Source organism: Dermacentor albipictus, chromosome 10 (assembly GCF_038994185.2).
Source record: "Dermacentor albipictus isolate Rhodes 1998 colony chromosome 10, USDA_Dalb.pri_finalv2, whole genome shotgun sequence".
Classification (NCBI taxonomy): Eukaryota; Metazoa; Arthropoda; class Arachnida; order Ixodida; family Ixodidae; genus Dermacentor; species Dermacentor albipictus.
In genome coordinates, this window is record NC_091830.1 from 6,856,685 (window position 1) to 6,878,612 (window position 21,928).

Genomic DNA, 21,928 nt, shown 5'->3' on the forward strand with positions numbered 1-21,928 from the left:
TGTGTTATCCCCTGTTTAACAAGTTTGGAATGACAAGGAAATTCAAGCAGTGGTTTCTTTGCCCTAGGCGAATAGTGCCAACAGATGTACTCCTTCTGGAGCATTTCTGTTTTCTTCTAGTCATTCCAAACTTGTTAAACAGGGGATAGCATACTCTCTTAGGTCTGCTATTGCTAAGTCATGCCCACACAATATGCAACAAAGTTTTTCACAACAGATAGATAGGCTCGAGAAGGCTGGTTATCCTGTGAATTTGTTATCACTAACCTGCGAGAAGCTTTCGAAATGGGTAAAAAGCCCCGTTAAGAAACAAGAAAACAGAAAAAAGAAAAAAAGGTTTGCTGTGGTGCCCTATGTACATGGGCACCACAGCAAACACAAATGTCTGCTTGAAGCGGAACACTTCCAAGGAGTTTATTTCCAGGATATTGCAAAACATCAATGGTCTTTTCACAAAAGCTCCAAGACAGTTCTGAATTATCAATGCATAATGAGAGAAGAGTGCCTTTAGTAGAGCACAATAAAATAGGCAACTACTAAAATTTCACTTAAGACCAGCTGCAAATGGAATTGGTTCAGTGTGTTCTACCACACAGCAGTCTGCACCCCCCCTCCCCCCCCACCCACACACACACATAGGTACTTGGGGTTGTCCATTGCAGTATAATTCTTCGAAACATGCACACCAGAAGCAAAACTTTTACTTTTTAAATCTAAACAACTTGAGAATGCACATGAACAAAGAATACAAACATGCGGCTCTATTCATAGTCATTGCATACAGTCCTTGCAGTATATCCTTAAATGATTGTACACACAGGCAACAACAGTCATAATTAATCTCGTGCGCATTTCTAAACTTGAACTACTTTTTCACAAACACCACGTACATCTCAGCGTCTTATAGTGCTGCTGATGCGAGAGAAGTGAACAGGAAATGCACAGCCCAGAATGACAATTACGATGCGACAAAATAACCATGTGAATGTGCACAACAGTGAGGGTTAGGGCTTTTTGTTTCTTCGTCCTTGTCTCTCTCTCTGCAGTTTTAAAACAGTAATTTACATCAAATTGACCAAATTTGACTTTTGTTAATCTAGCTAGGAGGCAAGTGAGTGGCAGCACGAGGGAAGATTAATTGATCCCAACAGGTGCACTGATTAGCCAAACGAGTTCTGAAGAAACCCGCAAGGCAGAGTAGGAGTGGCAAACGGGAAAGTTTAAATCCAGCTGGATTCCCTTTGGTGAATCTAGTTCCATCTCAAGGATTTCTGAAGGACTCATTTTGCTTATTCTGCAAATCCTCATTTAGTTACTAATGCAATCAATGGTAGTCCAAAAAATGGTTGTTGCTAGAGCCAAATTTTTGACAGGCGGACCTGCCTTTATCAATTGTTCAAAAAAGACAAGTCCACTATTGGCTACAGCGACATTGCTTGCTTGAGCACTTCAAGACTCCATTTTCTGTGATCATTTTTCTTGTTTGCCTTAATCACTACTAATCTCGCGTGTCACACAGAGCAATGTTTTGCCAGCGATACCTTCATGCTGATTTAATACAAGGCTGTTTTGTGAAAACTGCCTTGCATCTAGCTGAGCCAGCTAAAAGAAAAGAAAATGAGAGAGAGAGAGAGAGCTAGGGTGGCCACTTTTCAACTGTATTCCAACTTCCCGGCACCATCACTCCTTGAATTTCCACTCCTGACGGCACATTGGACAGAGCTGCTGGACTTGTTGGGAGTTGAGCCACTTCATTATGCAGTGGATGTGGAAACAGTGTGAACACTGGCCCCACACTGCAAAGGAGAGATGCGAAGAAGCACACGCTCAGTGAGGCTAATTGCTAGATCTTCGTTAACTTGGTTAATGAGACACTAAAAAGAAACATCAAATCACTTTAGAGTGAAGAAGTATTCTTTCAAACCTTTATTTTCGTTTTTCTGGTAAGAGGGTCAGCAGAGGAGACAGTGAAGCCCAAATTTCCAGTTCTTGAATTTCAAGCTGTTGTCTTGCTATGGCGTGCGGCATTGAACACATGCAGGCAGGTCAACTAATAAAGAATGTCAAATCACTTTTACAGAGCCCTTTTATTCCTGTTAGTGAACATGGACTGGAAGAGGGAAAGAGCACACTGTGCACTTTTAGCACGATGCTAGAAAAAACAGAACATACTAAAGCCGCAGCACCAGTAAATCAGTATGATGTCACACATTTTCAAACTCATTTTAGCTCGGTAAATGTTCTCAAAACTTGCCAAGTTCATTATTTGACTACTTCAGAATACGATGTACTCCATCTTTACTCTTAAAACAACTCGGGATCTTGTCAGAGTGTAGTTGTTGACCTGACTTTATGTGATTGTGCAGGCAAATGTGAAAGCTGGCATCTGCGAGGCTGGTAGAATAAACAAAAGAACTGCAGAAGCATCCTGCTGGTACAGGGTATCTATCATGCAGTTCCAGAAGGTTAATCATTACACTTCCTGTGGTACAAGTTGGCTGCTATCCTGCTTAGAAAGTGCTTGTATTCTGCAAGCTGCAACGTAGACCCAGATTACAGCACAATAATATGCATGGAAAAAAGAAACTTTCGTGGCTACAGATCATAAAAAGTAGGTAGCTTTCGCTACAAGGCATGCAAGAATTTATCCCTCCATAGTGACATTACTGACATCTGTGTCACTTGACACATATCCACACCAGTCCACCACGACTGCAACTCCACAGCATATCCTACATTTTCACATGCATCTGACCTCATTTCTAACAGTTCATGTTAGCTTACAATCACAATAGTAGCATTAGACCGGCGCTACTGTGCAGCTTGATGACACGTGGGTGAATAGGAAACTTCACAGGATTCACACCCATTAAAACTGGAATTGTTACAATAAATGCTGGACGAAAACTGCCCAGACAAGAACTGAGGTACGCCGACGACTTGCGTCCAGGGTCATTCTCACCTAGCGGGCAGTCATCACCCGGCATTTTGCAGTCTGGGCAACATCCGTCGAAGGGCACTCGGCATATGCCACAATTGTCGTCATTGGCAATCCAGCGCCAAGAGGCCACGCTGGTCCAACCTGCAAGCCGGCAACGCGTGTCGAGCAGGAACATCGTAACATTACACGTGTCGCAGCGGCGTCTACTAGCTGCGTCTCTGAAACAATTGTGTCGTTGGAGCGCTAAAAGTTGTGGTACACAATGGAGAGAACCGTAGATTTATGCGTCCACGATGCATTTTTGTTTCTGTTCCTCAACAAATTGTAATCGTTTAACCGGTAACATAATTTTCAAAAAAAGAGGAACAAACTAGCCCGGCACGGAGCAATAAACGAGACCAACGCAACGTTCGGGCAACAGTGCGACCGATCGAGTGCCGAAGGCGGGAAATCGAAGAATACTCTCCGAAATTTCCTGCTCTTCTTGACGTGTCAATGCATTACTCCACACACAAACGCTGGACGACCGGGTTTCCTCCCACAGCACGGCGTCGTCAACAAGAGGGGGGCGATTGACGCCAACGCCCGCGTCTGTCTTATTTATCGTCTCATTTATTTGCAGTACAACGCGTTAAAAAGCGTACCCAATCACACCTACGACAGCAGTTCCAGCAGCATCATTTTGCCACGCCAAACTCCCGTCGTACTACGAAAGCCGCATAGGCCGCATGCCGTGACGGGCGTCGTAGATGAAACGCGTACACGGCGTCTCAAACGTAAGACAACGCTGCTCAGTCTCACAAATGCAAGTACCAATCAAGACGATAAACACTGTAGTCCTGTTCAGCCAGTCGGCTGCAAGTTTTACAATTGCCAGTCAAAATGTCTGTTGGTGCACGCCTCGAAACGAAAAAAAAACGCGGGAGAAATTAACACGAGAACCAACAAGAACATCGCACATGAGCGCCTGTTTAAGCGGGCGATTTTAGCGCGAAATATTCAGAAGGATCGAAGAAACTCATACGTTTAATCGTCACTTTCATCCCGAACCAACGAGAACGTTCCCGAAACTTGCCGGGCAAAAAAGAAAAAAAAAACAACTTAAACAAAGAACCAAAAGAACAAACAAATTCCCATGACGTCACCGCTTAACAGGGACTTCCGCCGGAACACGAACTATTTCTTACCGAGAGTTTCTCGAAGCTTCTAGAAAATTCGAGACCACTAGCCTTTTTACTCCCATAATACTGTTTCCGGTAAATAGTTATTACAAAGAAAGTGAGCAGATTTTATTCGTGGACTTAAATTAAAGAAAAAGTCACCGTCAAGTAAATTATCCTGCAGAATTTGAGATCTATAACAGGCAAAAACGACTCTGTAAAGTTTATTGAAAACTCGTAGCCATCAGTACCGGAAGCGCGGAGCAGTACAGGAGAAAGACACGTTGTCTAGAACATTCTCCGGCGTCTTTAAAACCCAGCGCCGACGGCGTGCGGAATTCAGTGTTCGTTCAGTGCTAGCGTTACCGTGCGGACGGTGGAAGTTACGCACTTTGGTCAAAGTAAGTGTGCTATTAATTCTGTTTGTGCCATTTCGTGCAGATATTTCTTTCGGGTTTCTTACGTGCGGCTGTGTGCGCATTTTTCTTTCGTTCCTTCTTTTTTCTTATCATATTTCGAAGTCTTGAGGGACGAACGCCCAAGGCGGCAGTGCTCTTGACTGATCGACTCTGTTCGTCTGTGCAGATGCCTGAGGAAACACGCATGGATGACTCCGGGGAGGTGGAGACCTTTGCCTTTCAGGCGGAGATCGCACAGTTGATGAGCCTGATCATCAACACCTTCTACTCGAACAAGGAGATCTTCCTGCGTGAGTTGATCTCCAACTCTTCCGATGCCCTGGATAAGATCCGCTACGAGTCTCTCACGGACCCGAGCAAGCTCGATGCCCAGAAGGAGCTTTTCATCAAGATCATTCCTAACCGCGACGACCGCACCCTGACGATCATCGACACCGGCATCGGCATGACGAAGGCGGACCTGATCAACAACCTGGGCACCATTGCCAAGTCTGGCACCAAGGCGTTCATGGAGGCGCTGCAGGCCGGCGCCGACATCAGTATGATCGGCCAGTTCGGCGTAGGTTTCTACTCTGGCTACCTCGTCGCCGACAAGGTGACCGTCACGTCCAAGCACAACGATGACGAGCAGTACACGTGGGAATCGTCGGCCGGCGGTTCGTTCACCATTCGCACCGACAACTCCGAGCCCCTCGGACGCGGCACTAAAATCGTGCTCCACCTGAAGGAGGATCAGACGGAGTACTTGGAGGAGAGGCGCATCAAGGATGTTGTCAAGAAGCACTCGCAGTTCATCGGCTACCCGATCCGTCTGTTGGTGCAGAAGGAACGCGAGAAGGAAGTGTCCGACGATGAAGAGGAAGAAAAGGAGAAAGAGGAAAAAACCGAGGACGAGAAGCCCGACGAGGAGGGTAAGCCCAAAATCGAGGACGTCGAGGATGACGACGAATCTGCCGACAAGGACAAGAAAAAGAAGAAAAAGATCAAGGAGAAATACTCCGAAGACGAGGAACTGAACAAGACCAAGCCGATCTGGATGCGCAACCCCGACGACATTTCTCAGGAGGAGTATGGCGAGTTCTACAAGTCTCTGACCAATGACTGGGAGGACCACCTGGCTGTCAAGCACTTCTCGGTTGAAGGCCAGCTAGAGTTCCGGGCGCTGCTGTTCGTTCCCAAGCGCGCACCGTTCGACTTGTTCGAGAACCGCAAGCAGAAGAACAACATCAAGCTGTATGTGCGCCGGGTCTTCATCATGGACAATTGCGAGGACCTCATCCCGGAGTATCTCAACTTCATCAAGGGCGTCGTTGACTCCGAGGACCTGCCTCTCAACATCTCCCGTGAGATGCTCCAGCAGAACAAGATCCTCAAGGTGATAAGGAAGAACCTCGTCAAGAAGTGCCTCGAGCTCTTCGACAGCATCGCCGAGGATCGGGACATGTACAAGAAGTTCTACGAGCAATTCAGCAAAAACCTTAAGGTAGGCACTCTCATTTTTTTTTGAAATTTGTTTCTCGCATCGCGTAACCTTCCTGCACATAACGCGCCGCGCACAAGCGCCGACGTTGGGCCTCTTTCGAGGTGCCGGTGTCGGCGCTGTGATGTACGTGGTGGTGCATATGGAAGAACATCAGCTGGGTATCACTCGGATCCGTCAGGGCCTCTCTCTGTATGCCCCGTTGGCGTGGTCTATCGTACGTACCCAAACATTCATTTAGCGCGGCCTATTCCCCATGTCATCGCAGGCCTGAATTTGCTTACAAATAACATTGCCATTGTTTACTTCAGCTCAACGCAGCTCGTATACAGATGAGTTTCTTGACCCCCCCCCCCCCCCTCTTTTTTGTTTTTCTATCTAACATTGCCATTGTTCACTTCAGCTCAACACAGGTCATATTCCGATGCGTATATTGACCCCCACCCCTTTTTTTCCTATCTGCAGTTGGGCATCCACGAGGACTCTCAGAACCGTAAGAAGCTGGCAGAGTTCCTGCGCTACTACACATCTGCTTCTGGTGACGAGATGTGCTCTCTCAAGGATTACACATCGCGCATGAAGGAGAACCAGAAGCACATCTACTTCATTACGGGCGAGTCCAAGGATCAGGTGGCCAACTCTGCCTTTGTTGAGCGTGTACGCGAGCGTGGCCTCGAGGTCATCTACATGATTGAGCCCATCGACGAGTACTGTGTACAGCAGCTGAAGGAGTACGATGGCAAGACTCTGGTCTCAGTCACCAAAGAAGGCCTCGAGTTGCCCGAGGATGAGGCCGAGAAGAAGCGGCAGGAGGAGAACAAGGCGAAGTTCGAGAACTTGTGCAAGGTCATGAAGGACATCCTGGACAAGAAGGTCGAGAAGGTGATTGTGTCCAACCGTCTAGTCAAGTCTCCGTGCTGCATCGTGACCTCTCAGTATGGCTGGACCGCGAACATGGAGCGGATCATGAAGGCGCAGGCGCTGCGAGACTCCAGCACCATGGGCTACATGGCGGCCAAGAAGCACCTCGAGGTGAACCCAGACCACCCAATCATGGAGAACCTCCGACAGAAGGCTGATGCTGACCGTAATGACAAGGCAGTCAAGGACCTTGTCATGCTGCTCTTTGAAACTGCACTGCTTTGCTCTGGCTTTGCCCTTGAAGACCCTCAGCTGCATGCAGACCGCATCTACCGCATGATCAAGCTTGGCCTTGGCATCGACGAGGATGAAGTGGCTGGTGCTGGAGACAACACGGCAGCGGGACCCACAGTGGAGGAGATGCCACCCCTGGAAGGAGACGATGAAGACGCATCACGCATGGAGGAAGTTGACTGAGCTGGTCTTAGTCTGCCTTAGGATTTTTTTTTTTTTTCACGTGTACATACACACACAGTCATCGAGTTCATCTTTTTTTTCATTTGTGCCAAGAATAAATTAATTTGTTCCCTGTTCGTGTACTTGGTGTGTGCGTGTGACGTGGTATTTGCAGTTCAGTGCTACATAACAAAGCAACAACAATCAAAACTAGTTTGCAGGGCTTCAAGTATTCTATGGCAAATTCTTCTTGCACTGTGGAAACAGTTGTATGTGTAATAGTAAAGTGGAGCATGTAATAACACCTACCAGTTAAACAGGCAACTTGATTCCTAGCTGCTGTCCCCCATGCACTCGAAATACACTTGCAGCCCCTCTTGCAGTTCAGTGCTTCATAGTTTAGCAATATAAATAACAATTCTGACTGATGGGCATTAGGTTTGGACAAAGAAAAGCTTTTATGCTTATTCTTTGTTGGCTTGCCCTTCACTATTCAGAACTGGTTGCATGTTTGACACTAAAATTAGTACCTGTTCATTGCAGTGAAAGTGTAAGGATCTACAGCAAGTGAAAGGTGCATGCGTTTCAGAGGTACGTGTTGAAGGGTGTCCAATCTATTGTGGACTGCACTTAAACAATCTAATCACCTGTGGCTCAAGTAGCCACTAGCGTCTATTGTCGATCTTGCTGTGCATAGCAAAATACTATTTGAGTGCTTATTTTCTCCAGGTGACCGTTCACAAAGTGCTCGCCTTGGCATCGCTCGTTAAAACTGGACAGCAGCGCAAGTCTCTGCTAGTGTGCTGCCATTGCTCTCTCTCCTAAACAATTCAAACATGTCTAATTGATTATGTCAATCAAATGAGAGGTGGACATTGATGAATCATTTTGTGGGATTCATGGAATTGATCAATCAATTAATTATGCATCAAAATTACCAACCTTAATTCCTAATAGAAATGGCCAACAGTGCATTTGTGCAATTTTTGCTGGCATGATGAGACAATAGAGCACCTTCTGTGCCACTGCAATTGCTCAATGATGTGCTCTGCAAGCTAGACTTAGATGCTCGAATGATTGATCCTGGGGCCTTGGCATTATTGCATGCACAAGGCCACAAAATTCCTATTGCACTTGAAGGCAACTGAACTATACTAACGCTCGCAACTGTTAGAGACGATTATTCTGCGAGTGTGTTCATAATGACTGCATCTTTATTATCTTTTTTTTCTCTCGGAGGGAAAACATACAAACATTACAGGGCATTTAGTTGGACTCCATGAGAAAATTTCTGTGCTGCGGAGCAAACATCGCTGTGGTGAATGCCAGGCCCCAAATTAAGGAGTCCAAGCACATTGTTAAACCTCGCTATTGGTGTCAATGCTACACTCTTCAGGAAAAACTGCCACTTTTACATATGTGAACACTGCCGAGTAAGTGTCGCAGCGTGATGCACTAATAAATTTAATATATTATTGCCACATTCTTGCAAACACGCCTTTATACAGCACGACAGAAGTTAACAGGAAAACGGAGGTTTGAACTGGTCAAACACAAGGTGTTGCTGGAGCCAACATGCAGGGAGGTCAATGAAGGGTGTAGCTGGTAAAGGAGTGAAAAGAAAAATAATAAAGAGGCAGTCATTATCAACACACTCGCACAGTAATGTTCTCCAACAGTTGCGAGAAAATTACTAGACACATGCTTCATTGACCACCCTGCATTTTGGCTCCAGCAACACCTTTTGTTAGACTAGTTCAGACCTCTGTTTTCCTGTTGACTTCCGTCGTGCTATATAAAGGCAAGTTTACATGAACGTGGCAATAGTATATGAAATTTATTAGTGCATCACGCTCTAACACTTAATCAGCAGCAGTGTTAAAATGTGAAAAAGTGGCAGTTTTGCCAAAAGGGTGAAGCATTGACACCAATAGCGAGGTTTAACAAAGCGCTTCAACTCCTTAATTTGGGGCCTGGCATTCACCACAGCGATGTTTGCTCTGCAGTCCAGAAATTTCCCTGTAGAGTCCAACTGAATGCCCTGTAGTGTTTGTACGTTGTTTGTACGTGCCAGCGGTGGCGTAACTAAGTGAATGAGCACAACGAAAGATGAAAAAGTGAATGCGGAGCAGCAGGTGAAAGACTCAAGCCGCGAATGGCAGAGGCCAATGAGAGCAGGCCCTTCAGTGACGTGCGCGCGGGAATCTGGTGTCATGCAGACCCGTCCGACCACTAGATGCGTACTCGTACCTGGTCTCAGCTAGACAGCTCGTTTCGTACTATCGTCTGCTCGAATCGGCTCTCGCTCGTGCTTGCTTGGTCTCCATTGCACCTGTTTCGATTGTCAGGGTTTGCGAGCGTTTTGCAATCTGAGTGTATGCACGACGTAAATTGTGTAGTACTTTCTAGAAGCCATTCGGCAGCAACGATTCCTCTGGAACTTTTGACAAGTCGTGTGCAAAAGCCTACGCGCTTGACCCGCAGATCAGATTTTCGTCGATTGCCGACTCTGCTACATGTCTCTCTCAAATTCTTTACCTCAATATATCGCAAAAATGAAAACACGTATAGAGCTGCACTCAAATTTCACACTACGGAGTATTATAATCACTGGTGAATTTTTTTGTGTGCTTTTCCAAAAATTATTATTTCTACTACTGTTGCCTTCATTTTAACATGTAATTTCACCTTTGAATGGCACTTGCTCATAGTAGTTCTGAGAGTTGTTTGTTTGTGGTTATAAATTCGAATAATCCACCCATTTCTTGGCCAATCCATCATAGCGGGTACAAGCCACTTGTTTCATGGGCAACAATGCTGCCGCCAGCTCAAACAGTGTTCCAAGTATACATGAGTGCAACATAATGCCACGACAGAGCATGCAAGGCAACTCCTGCTGCGCAGAAGCAGCCCTTGTAGCTACAAAAGAATCTTACACATGGGAAATTCTTAAGGATTTTCTATTCCATCTGCTGAGGCAAGCTTCCGTGACTTTATATTTATGAGTATCGGGCTTCTCTGGTAGAGGTCCTGGACAACTTTATTTGTTTATTTAGTTAAATAGTATATATATATATATATATATATATATTCGCGGGATCGAATTCCGGCCACGGCGGCCGCATTTCGATGGGGGCGAAATGCGAAAACACCCGTGTGCTTAGATTTAGGTGCACGTTAAAGAACCCCAGGTGGTCAAAATTTCCGGAGTCCTCCACTACGGCGTGCCTCATAATCAGAAAGTGGTTTTGGCACGTAAAACCCCAAATATTATTATTATATATATATATATATATATATATATATATATATATATAGTGACAGAAGTTCGGCGCCTTGAATGGTTTCCAAGCAGTATACGACACACCCAAATATCGGCCGTTTCAAAAACCCGACCATTCACCTAACCCTCTGTTGCTCTATCTCACTGCTTGCCCTTCTCTTCTTCTTTCACTTGTGGAATTCTTTGTTACCATTACAATATATACGCACACACACACACTTATACGTATATGGAACATAACAGCAATGGAAAAAATACCCCTGTAGTGTCAGTATAATTGCTATCACAATAAAATGTATCCTTGTTAGAAAGAAACCGCACCTCGTTTGCGGTATTTTGTGCTCCACGGCTGAGTTGGAGAGAGATGCCAGTGGCAACCATTTCATTTTTCTTCTCTCCGTCAATGCAATATGCAAGCATTTACATATGCAACGCACGAGAATACTTACCCTTGTCACAAACTACCCTCTCCTGTTGCACCAACGCAATTCGCCTGAGTAGTGCATTGCCACTGTTTACATGGATGCAGTGCACTACAAGTGCCATGCAATTTGTCACATGTTGCATTTATGAAAACACTGCCTTAGCCACTTTTCTGCGGCTTGGATTGCCTACAGCACAAGCAATGCAATGGTGGTGCTGGGCGAGACTGAGTGGTTACCCACACACCGTTATAACTACACTTATGAAAAACATAGCTATCAAAAGCTCCAAAATCTAGGACACCATCCACCAAATTACTTTGTGGCTAGGTGCTTTGCAGTAATGTGGCAAGTACAGGCACTATGAATGGCACAACCATTAGACCTAGACAAAGTTTTCTTGGTGAGAAAAACTGAAAATTCATGGCCAATAGTTTTATAGTGCTTGAATATTTATAGCTATCATTAAATGTAGCTTAACAAACACGCCATTCTTGGACAAATGCAAGGCTGAAGGCCTACACACATACACTAGCGTGTATCAGCATGAATTCTAAAGACCGCTCCACATTCAGCATTTTTACCGGTGGTCTCTGACGTGTTTCTCAAGCTCGTAGTATGAGCGCTGCCAGAAAGCATCCAGCCAAACAAGCGGCACGAGGACCAGCGCTGATTTGTCTGTGGTCATCGATCCGCGCCCGGTGATGGCGGCAGTGAGATCTGGTGTATCTTGAGCATGCCACCCTCAGTGTCGATGCCAGGAAAACACTGAATGTGGGGCGGCCTTAACGTAAACAATTCCAAATACTCCAATGTGTTACTTTGTTTCCAGGTTCAACTGCATTTGAAACAGTGGCTTCCTAATTCCGACTCCAAAATGCACATGTGGCACTGCCTCATGCTCAAAAACCGTTTAGAATGAGTTTACATGTTGCATTTCCATGTAATTACACATGACAAGCATTATGATCAGTTACTTTCTGTTTGAATTTGACTTTATAGTGCTGGTACAAGAATCATTTGCGATTTCTCATCTGTCGCGGACACTGCTTTCCCTTGTAGTGTGATCGCTACCACAATGTGCACATTGGTAGAAATGGAGAGATCCGATGTTGGAAAGAGAAACAGCCTTCAGTGGCAAGCCAAGGCAGCTGGTTTATTGGACACATTTCTAAGTGGCCAGTGTCAGACGACAGTTGAAGCCCTCCCAGGGCGGGCCCAGGTGCACACATAGCCCTCCTGGCAGGCAGTCACAAGGCAGTCCTCCCTGAAAACAAGTGCGGTGAGCCGCTCAGGTGCAACTTTCTTGCAGATGTGTGGCTCAAGCATTGGCACCTCGTCAAGCCGCGGGCAAGCAGGACTGCCCACCAAACGCTGATGAGACCCCACAGTGGAAGTGTTGTTGCTGCGCGTCTGCTGCTGCTGCTGCTGCCGCGTCTGTTGAGGGGCCGGAGGTGCACCACAGGCATTGGGGCTGTTGCTGCCAGTGAGCAGCAGCGAGGCACGGGGAGCACGGGGTTGCTTGAGTACGTCCTCGGTCAGGTCCCAGAGGCAGAGCTGCGTGTCCTGGCCAACCGAGCCAAAGCGGTACGAGGTGTCAGCGGGGCAGTCACCTGAGGCGTGCCCGCCTTCGAGGCAGGCGTCGAAGGCCACTCCCTGCACCCACGATCGATGACCCTGGCCACGCGCCACAACACGCTTGTCCTGAAAAGACCACACTGTCACCAAGTCGTCCTCCCCACCAGCCACAACATATTTCCCATCGGGGCTCCAGCAGACGCACAGAAGACCTCCAAAGTAGCTGCGCACGAGACCCACGAGATCCATGGTGTCATAGCAGAATATGCGCAGAAAGCCGTCCTGACTAGCTGTGGCAAGATATCGGGCACATGGGGAGAAGGCAAACTCGTGCAGCGCACCATCTCCAACCACCCAGCGGTAGAGAGGATTGCGTGTGCTTTTTGTCTTGCACGTGAACACACTAAACCCATCACCCTGCTTGAACAGCTGGTAGTGCGGTGGTGTGGAGCCACATGGCAGATCCTCCTTGTACACATACAGTTGGCCACTGGCATGCGACACCAAGAACAGGCTATTTGAGTTTGGTAGCCACTTGAGACACGTCACTCGCGTCTTGTCAATAAACCGCTCATCGTTGTAAAGCCGGCTCAGCTCCTTCTTCACTGGGTCAATGAGTTGCACTTGGCCTGCAGAGAAGCCCACAAGCAACAGTAGGCCACCATCTGCTGTTGCCGATGGGTGGAAGTCATGGCAGGTTGGGTATGTTCCTTTGTACACCCGCTTGTCCACAGGTTTGCTTAGGTCTGCTGCCTGCAAGGGCACAAATGTCTCATCAGCTCACTTCACCTACATCAATGAGCACAAAAAGTAACGCCAGCATTCAGCAGTAAGCAACGGCTCACCAAATCGAGCTTTTCAACACAGTGGTAAAGCAATCCTCTTCACACTAGCCACAGCCGGCGTAAAGCTAGGTTATCGGGTATTATGATGCTATCTGATAAGCAGTGGCAGTCCAGATGGGCATCTATCTGCATATAAAAATGTAGCCAGTAATGTTGTGCACTCAAGCTACATTGCATTATGCAATGATAACTTAATGACTCTTTTTGTTTCTCAGGCTGTGAAATACAGTGTGCCAACACAAGAATGATTGCCTGCACGTTTTCCTGTACAAACATAGCTAGGGATTTTCAGTGGAATACTGCACTCAATAACCGAGTCATGTACAGCTGTTATTTGTCACCTTCTTCAATGTCGTCCAAAATCTGCAATGGGAATTTAAATGCCATTATAAGATACTGTAACGCAGTTGCCACAAAAAGGCTTACATTTATTCCGGACTGAGCATGCAGTTAAGCTTTCACTACACAGGTCTGCGAATGACATCCCATAATACGAGCGCACAAGACAATTTAGTTTTCTTGTAAATTTTGTATTTCAAACCCTAATGTGGACAGGTACATGCACCTCACTGCGTTGCATAAGGCAGAATTCTATAAAAATGTGAATAACTTATCTGTACTCTGTGCAATGCCTGTTTCACTGAAATAAGAGGCAAAACATACAGCTATAGGTTTACCAGATGTAGTGTAATTATATGGGCTTTGCTTTTGGAGCATGGGCTAATCAGGCTTATATAATGCAGAAAAGTATGCCAGTTTGGGCAAGTTGGTACATCTTGACTTCACATAGTGCACGATAAAAAAGGACAAAAAGAGATGACAGATGGGATGGCCGATGTTCTTATAAAGGCACCGCAAAAAGCGGTAGAAGTACATGTCATCAACTCTTCCTGTCTTTCATTTAATCTTTTTGCTGCCACATGTGCCGTGCACCTTTATGCCACCACATGGTATACTATGTTCTGTGCACCTAGAAGTTACCATGCATAGTAAGCAAGATGAATGGCTGGCAGTACACAGCCACCAACCTTTGAGCAGCCGGAATTAGGTGTGCCTTATTTATTCTTTGCACAATTGTCATCATCCGCCTACAGCCCCTCCTGTAGATCTTAAATAGCCATCTTGCACCTTGCACCAGCCGACACCATACTATGCTTGCAAATTTTTTTAACCCCTTCCATGCCACACAATTATTTTGAATTCCAGCCCAAAATTGACAAATTATTTTTAACCCTATCAGTGTCGGGTTTTTTTGGAGGTGATGCACCTTTCTCGAATGAATGAATTCTGGGGTTTTATGTGCTGAAATCATGATTTAATTATGAGGAACGCTGTAGTGAGGGTTAGGGTCTCTGGATAAATTTTGACCACCAGGGGATCTTTACCACGCCCCAAATGCATGGGACACGGGCATTTTGCATTTCACCCCACTGCAATGTGGCGTGGCCACTGCAGCCGGGATTTGATCCTGCGACTTCGTGCTTAGCAGCGCAACACCATAGCCACTAAGCCACCGCGGCAGGTATGGGTTTTGTATAAAATTATATTATTATAATTACAAAATGAACACATCGGTTTATTTTTGGTTACGCAAAAGGGAGAAAATGACAGGGAGTGTGCAGTGGCAAATGCTTCTTTCCTATGGTCCTCGCATTCTAATCAGACATCAGTGACATGGCAGGACAAAAACACGACAATGTACAGGTACGTCAGCAACACTAAAAGAGTAAAAGACCCCAGTTGCCAACTTGTTTTACTTCTTTAAAAAGAATAAATGTGCTTTTGCTTGCATTGTCCCATGGATTTTGTGCAGCCATGTACCAAAAGCATGGCTAAGCACCGAGATGAAACTAGGTTTGTCCATGGCATTGGCTAGAAAATGCAAAGTACCATTGACAAGCTGAGCTCGTTCTTGGCCGTTTTTATTAGAAATGTATAGACGAACCCAGCTCGTCCAAGATAAGGAAGGGGTCAATTTCATCACACCATCTACGAGGGACATTCTGAAAGTAAGTTTTGTAATTTTTTTTTTTTAAGAAATGGCGACGGAAGAAGCATCAGCAGAGGAGGAATGACGCACATGCAGAGTGTCAAAGAAGAGAGAATAGCAGAAGATTGGCATGCCCGAGGTTATCCGAGTACAAGTCATGAGGGCAGACAGATGTGTGCTAATGTGGTCATCGCCAACGGAAGTCCATGCTGTTATTCGGTATGAATGGGCACTTGCTCCCTCCATTGAAAGCCGAACTCTCGGGACGTCACTTCCAAAACAATACTGAGGTGGAGCAGGCTGTGCGACAATTCCTTGCATCGCAGGGCATAGAGTTTGGTTTACCAGAGTAGTTTCTTCAAACTGATTGAATGCTATGACAAATGTCTCAATTTCGGTGGTCACTATGTGGAAAAATAGTGCAAGGTGTATAGTTGATGATGCCACGGCATGTTTCTTTTGGGGGCAATAAAGTTTCCGTGTGAAAGTAAATGATGAAACTTACTTTCAGAACGTCCCTTGTAGTTCTGTGCTGTTCTTGTTTACTTTGTACTAAATATAGCCACCGCTCGACACATGATAAGATGATACTTCCACAACAGTCCCAGCACATGTAAACGCTGAGCTATTGGCCCACGTTGAAGCTGATGCAGTTTACAGCATCACGTCAAATTTAAAGTGAAGTGATCACTTCAATACAGGCGAGGCAGTTCAAACCAGTGGATGGTACTGTATACTAGAATGATACCCGAGTGTAGTTTTCTTTTCTTTATTTCCTATGCCAGGTTAACTTCGACAGCCACCTATGATTTAAGTCACGCTCATTCATTTCTATAAGGGTCCGCGTTGAAGCCAATGCAGCTTTCAGCATCACGTCAAATTCAAACTGAAGAGATCACTTCGATACAGGCGAGGTAGTCCAAAAAATTTACATGAATCAGATTTTCTTTTTTTTTTCCCGTTCACCCGTGTGAGCAGTCAGCGTGATCGGTGTTTGGGAGGATCATACCCATTACACACACGCTTAACAGCTGCCATGGATTTAACAAATAAAACGTGTTCGCATTGCACTGCGTTCGCGGCGCGGTTGGCAGGCTGGACGCACCACTTGGCCGGCACCTACATGCAACAACTGAAAGCAGGTACGTACTTTCTTGACGCCCCTGTACATGTAAACGTAGAGCTCCCGACCCACGTTGAAGCAGATGCGGTCTTCGGTCCCGGCGGCGTCGGATAGAGACACGAAGGACACCTTCACGGGGCTGTTGGACTGGCTGCTGCTGTAGCCGACGCGGTTAGGTCGCGAGTACTCCGACAAACTGAGCACCCTGTAGGTGCCTTCGCGCGTCGTGAACTGTGTTTTCAGCTCGTCCTTGCCGCAGCTTTCGCCCCCCGGAGGCATCTCGCCGGGGAACGCGCATGGCGTGGACGTCGCGAGCTTTTGCTGCTCCGTGTTTGCGCCGGCTGGTGCACCGAGACTGAGCAATTCGGTCGTCGGACGGCTCACCGTCCCACTCATGACATGCCCCGGTACCAGGCGCTCCTCAGGTCTTCCTCGTTGGCCACCGATTCATCTCCGCGCCGCAAGGCACGGACTCGAGACGCATCCCATGCGAAGCGGTCACAGCTTCGCTGTGTAGCTCCGGATGTAAGATCAGAACGCGCGCGGCGACGAATACGTGACGCAAGCTAAATCCGAGGCATGCACTGCAGTAAACATGGCGAGCCACATTAATAGATTAGCGATGAGGTGGAACTCTTGAAGTGCGGTGAGTAGGACATTGAACGCTGCAGTCGAAAACGCAGGGCAAGAAAAAGAAACTACGATATAGCTGCTTTACTACACCAGTCGCGAAACTCGCGCATAGAATAAAGAACAACTTTAGAGAAGGGAAACTGTACCTTTGGCAGTGGTTCGAAAATAAGCAGCGGCAGCGCATGGAACTAACTTTCGGGGACGCCAGATGACGTTGCTCAATCCGGAAGCGGAAGTGCAAACTTTTTTTTTTAGCGCAAAATTCAATATGGCCGTTTTTTGCCGGTCGCGTACGCTGGTACGTGCCGTGCTTGCCCTGCAGGCTATGCGGCATGCCTCAATGCCTTCGCTGCCGCTTAGCTGGTGCGTTCTAATTGCCAAGAGCCTCTACTGACGCCCATACAAACAAGCCACAAGTGAGTGAACAGAACGCGCGACTTTATTGGCAGAAGACAAGCAGTGTACATCCTCGTGCAATAGCAGAAATAAAATTTGCATGTCGAGATACGCTGGAATCATTGACGCGAGCTCGTAAACGGCTCACCGTCGTCGTCGCACGTGGTGGTCAGGTTAACGAGCAAGAACCAGCAGCGGAAACATATTGGACAGAGTGTGCCACTTATTTGCAGCGACAGTCGCCGTTAAAAATGCCCAAATTGCATTGCGAAGCAATCGGGAGACGCAGGCATCTGCTGCCGCAGCCTACACAGCGACATGGGCTACCCCAGATTTTAGCCGTTCACTCCTTTCCAACCTGCACGTTTCTTTTCTTTCGGGGGCCGCTAATGTGTGGCTCACACTTGGTGTCTCACATTGTCTCGCTATGGACAAGTCGCTTTCGTGGGCATCGCCTCCATCAGCTACTTTTGCGGGCCTTTCCACCCATGTAGCTATCAACTTCATACGCATCGGACTATGTAAGCACGTATGCTGGTCTCCGTTCATGCCTAATCGCGGCCGAGAAAGGCCAGAGGCACAATATGCCCATTGCTGCAGCAGGAAAGCGCGAACGGGGAGCACGAATCACGGTGCATGAAAATTGGGAGTCTATGTCGCTGTGCAGGCTGCAGGAGCGAATGCTTACTTCGAGAGACTGCTTCCCAGTGCAACCGACCAGGCCGCAATATTCTAAAAACATAACACTGCGACCATAACCAAGTGACATAACAGCAAAATTAAACAGCAATCAGTCACCGCATGAGGTTCAGACAATACGTTATACATTGGCGACGAACTATATGGCAACAGTGAGCATTCACATACACGGGTCTCTTAGGGTACATTGAGCTGCCTACCTACAGGCGTAGTGCCCGACTTCGTCGCACGTGGTGGTCTACTAACGAGCAACAACCAGCAGCAGAAACAGATTGGACAGAGTGTCCCACCTGTTTGCGGCGACAGTCGCTGTTAAAGATGAGCAATTTGCAGTGCAAAGCAGTCGGGTGACGCAGGCATCTGCTGCCGCAGCCTACACAGTGACATGGACTACCCATCATTTTAGCATTGACACCTTTCCAGCCTGCATGTTTCTTTCTTTTGGAGGCCGCTAATGTGTGGCTCACACTTGGTGTCCCACATTGTCTCAATATGGACAAGTCGCTTTCGTGGGCATCACCTTCATCAGCCACTTTTGCGGGCCTTTCCACCCAACTTCATACAGGTCCGACCATGTAAGCACTTATGCTGGTCTCCGTTCATGCCTAATCGCGGCCGAGAAAGGCCAGAGGCACAATTTGCCCATGGCTGCAGCAGGAAAGGGTGAATGGGGAGCACGAATCACGGTGTGCGTAAATTGGGAGTCTATGTCGCTGTGCAGACTGCAGGATCAAATTCTTACTTCGAGAGGCTGCTTCCCAGTTCAACCGACCAGGCCGCAATATTCGAAAAACATAACACTGCGACCATAATCAAGTGACATAACAGCAAAATTAAACAGCAATCAGTCACCGCATGAGGTTCAGACAATACATCACACATTGGCGACGAACCATATGGCAACAGTGAGCATTCACATACACGGGTCTCTTAGGGTACATTGAGCTGCCTACCTACAGGCGTAGTGCCCGACTTCGTCGCACGTGGTGGTCTACTAACGAGCAACAACCAGCAGCAGAAACAGATTGGACAGAGTGTCCCACCTGTTTGCGGCGACAGTCGCTGTTAAAGATGAGCAATTTGCAGTGCAAAGCAGTCGGGTGACGCAGGCATCTGCTGCCGCAGCCTACACAGTGACATGGACTACCCATCATTTTAGCATTGACACCTTTCCAGCCTGCATGTTTCTTTCTTTTGGAGGCCGCTAATGTGTGGCTCACACTTGGTGTCCCACATTGTCTCAATATGGACAAGTCGCTTTCGTGGGCATCACCTTCATCAGCCACTTTTGCGGGCCTTTCCACCCAACTTCATACAGGTCCGACCATGTAAGCACTTATGCTGGTCTCCGTTCATGCCTAATCGCGGCCGAGAAAGGCCAGAGGCACAATTTGCCCATGGCTGCAGCAGGAAAGGGTGAATGGGGAGCACGAATCACGGTGTGCGTAAATTGGGAGTCTATGTCGCTGTGCAGACTGCAGGATCAAATTCTTACTTCGAGAGGCTGCTTCCCAGTTCAACCGACCAGGCCGCAATATTCGAAAAACATAACACTGCGACCATAATCAAGTGACATAACAGCAAAATTAAACAGCAATCAGTCACCGCATGAGGTTCAGACAATACATCACACATTGGCGACGAACCATATGGCAACAGTGAGCATTCACATACACGGGTCTCTTAGGGTACATTGAGCTGCCTACCTACAGGCGTAGTGCCCGACTTCGTCGCACGTGGTGGTCTACTAACGAGCAACAACCAGCAGCAGAAACAGATTGGACAGAGTGTCCCACCTGTTTGCGGCGACAGTCGCTGTTAAAGATGAGCAACTTGCAGTGCAAAGCAGTCGGGTGACGCAGGCATCTGCTGCCGCAGCCTACACAGCGACATGGACTACCCATCATTTTAGCATTGACTCCTTTCCAGCCTGCATGTTTCTTTTCTTTTGGAGGCCGCTAATGTGTGGCTCACACTTGGTGTCCCACATTGTCTCAATATGGACAAGTCGCTTTCGTGGGCATCACCTTCATCGGCCACTTTTGCGGGCCTTTCCACCCAACTTCATACACGTCCGACCATGTAAGCACTTATGCTGGTCTCCGTTCATGCCTAATCGCGGCCGAGAAAGGCCAGAGGCACAATTTGCCCATGGCTGCAGCAGGAAAGGGTGAACGGGGAGCACGAATCACGGTGTGCGTAAATTGGGAGTCTATGTCGCTGTGCAGACTGCAGGATCAAATTCTTACTTCGAGAGGCTGCTTCCCAGTGCAACCGACCAGGCAGCAATATTCGAAAAACATAAAACTGCGACCGTAACCAAGTGACATAACAGCAAAATTAAACGGCAATCAGTCACCGCTTGAGGTTGACAATACATTATACATTGGCTACGTACCATCTTACAGGCATAATGCTTGCCTTTGTCACATGTGGTGGTCTGGTAACGAGCGACAACCTGCGGTACAAACAGATTGGACAGAGCCTTGCACCTGTTTGAACCAACAGTTGCCGTTGAAGATGAGCAACTTCCATTGCGAAGCAATCAGGTGACGCAGGCATCTGCTGCCGCAACCAACACAGCAACATGGACTACCCGGCATTTTAGCGTTAACTCCTTTCCAACCTGCACATTTATTTTCTTTCGGGGGCCGCTATGTGTGGCTCACACTTTGTGTCCCACTTTGTCGCAATGTGGACAAGTCGCTTTTGTGGGCATCACCTTCGGCAGCCATTCTTGCGGGCCTTTCCACCCATACGGCTATCAACTTCATACACTTCGAACCATGTAAGCACATATGCTGGTCTCCGTTTTGAGCAAATCATGGCCGAGGTAGGCCACAAGCACAATTTGCCCATGGCTGCAGCAGGCCAGAACGAACGGGGCGCACCAGTTACGGTGTGTGTATACTGGGAGTCTATGTCGCTTTGCGGACTGCAGGAGCAAATGCTTACCTCGAGGGACTGCTTACCAATGCAACTGACCAGGCCCCCACATCTGTAACACAGTTACCACAACCAAGTGTGGCAGCAAAACCAGATTCTGCAATCAATCACTTCACTGTAGCTTGCACAAAGACCCAGGCTATCAAGGAAGAGGAGCAATCATCAACGAGACTAGGAATATGGAAAATGAGAAAGCTTGCATTCAAGAGAGAAGCCACTCTGCTCTGCAAGCATTGAAGGCTAAAAACACCAAGAAAAGTAAAATGGTGCATAGCACATGTGCATAGGTTAATGCAAGACGCATGCCGATGCTGCATCAGCTATTTCAGGAGAGTAATTGCGCATGACAACATACACTAGAAGATACTGCTACAGATATGTTAGGCTGCTAGACAGTGACTGGTATTAAGTATCAGCGAAATATCCAAATATAAAGGTTGACCTTTATATTTGGATGAGGATGAATAACCTCTAACAAAAATGGGCAATGAGAAAGCTTGCATTTATAGAAGAAAAATTACACTTCGCACAAACGGAATTAACATGGCTTGGAAGCTGATTAAGGACGAACTGATGAAACTCAATCTTTTGGCCAGCGTCGTCCGTGCTTGGTCAGATGTTGCAGGTGCATCTGAAGACGAAGAATTTCTAGAAAGTCCTTTTTGAGTTACTTGGATGACTCAGCCAAATGTCCGT

General features: G+C 47.1%; 3 protein-coding genes across 3 annotated transcripts; 1 reads left to right on the top strand and 2 right to left on the bottom strand.

Annotated features, from left to right (window-relative positions):
- Nucleotides 1-384: 384 nt before the first annotated feature.
- lmgA (lemming A) lies at nucleotides 385-4,118 on the bottom strand. The gene is made up of 3 exons (XM_070527404.1): nucleotides 3,966-4,118; nucleotides 2,963-3,082; nucleotides 385-1,796 (listed from the first exon to the last, which is right to left on the bottom strand). The coding sequence occupies exons 1-3, from the start codon at nucleotides 3,982-3,984 to the stop codon at nucleotides 1,681-1,683; spliced, it is 255 nt and encodes an 84-aa protein (XP_070383505.1). The 5' UTR covers nucleotides 3,985-4,118; the 3' UTR covers nucleotides 385-1,680.
- A 230-nt stretch (nucleotides 4,119-4,348) lies between these two features.
- LOC139050725 (heat shock protein HSP 90-alpha-like) lies at nucleotides 4,349-7,460 on the top strand. Its single transcript, XM_070527403.1, has 3 exons — nucleotides 4,349-4,502; nucleotides 4,687-6,003; nucleotides 6,466-7,460. Exons 2-3 carry the CDS (start codon nucleotides 4,687-4,689, stop codon nucleotides 7,336-7,338), a joined length of 2,190 nt encoding a protein of 729 aa, XP_070383504.1. The 5' UTR covers nucleotides 4,349-4,502; the 3' UTR covers nucleotides 7,339-7,460.
- A 4,674-nt stretch (nucleotides 7,461-12,134) lies between these two features.
- Nucleotides 12,135-17,321, bottom strand: LOC139051085 (WD repeat-containing protein 20). The gene is made up of 2 exons (XM_070528163.1): nucleotides 16,586-17,321; nucleotides 12,135-13,353 (listed from the first exon to the last, which is right to left on the bottom strand). Exons 1-2 carry the CDS (start codon nucleotides 16,952-16,954, stop codon nucleotides 12,208-12,210), a joined length of 1,515 nt encoding a protein of 504 aa, XP_070384264.1. The 5' UTR covers nucleotides 16,955-17,321; the 3' UTR covers nucleotides 12,135-12,207.
- Nucleotides 17,322-21,928: the final 4,607 nt, after the last annotated feature.

What these genes read in the sequence shown, in the direction of transcription:
- LOC139050725 (XM_070527403.1), top strand. Translation starts at nt 4,687, where the DNA reads ATGCCTGAGGAAACACGCATGGATGACTCCGGGGAGGTGGAGACCTTT. An exon ending in AATTCAGCAAAAACCTTAAG is followed by an intron (nt 6,004 to 6,465) that starts GTAGGCACTCTC and finishes TCCTATCTGCAG; the next exon opens with TTGGGCATCCACGAGGACTC.
- LOC139051085 (XM_070528163.1), bottom strand. Translation starts at nt 16,954, where the DNA reads ATGAGTGGGACGGTGAGCCGTCCGACGACCGAATTGCTCAGTCTCGGT. An exon ending in TGTACAGGGGCGTCAAGAAA is followed by an intron (nt 13,354 to 16,585) that starts GTACGTACCTGC and finishes GTGCCCTTGCAG; the next exon opens with GCAGCAGACCTAAGCAAACC.
- lmgA (XM_070527404.1), bottom strand. An exon ending in GGGTGATGACTGCCCGCTAG is followed by an intron (nt 1,797 to 2,962) that starts GTGAGAATGACC and finishes TCTCCTTTGCAG; the next exon opens with TGTGGGGCCAGTGTTCACAC.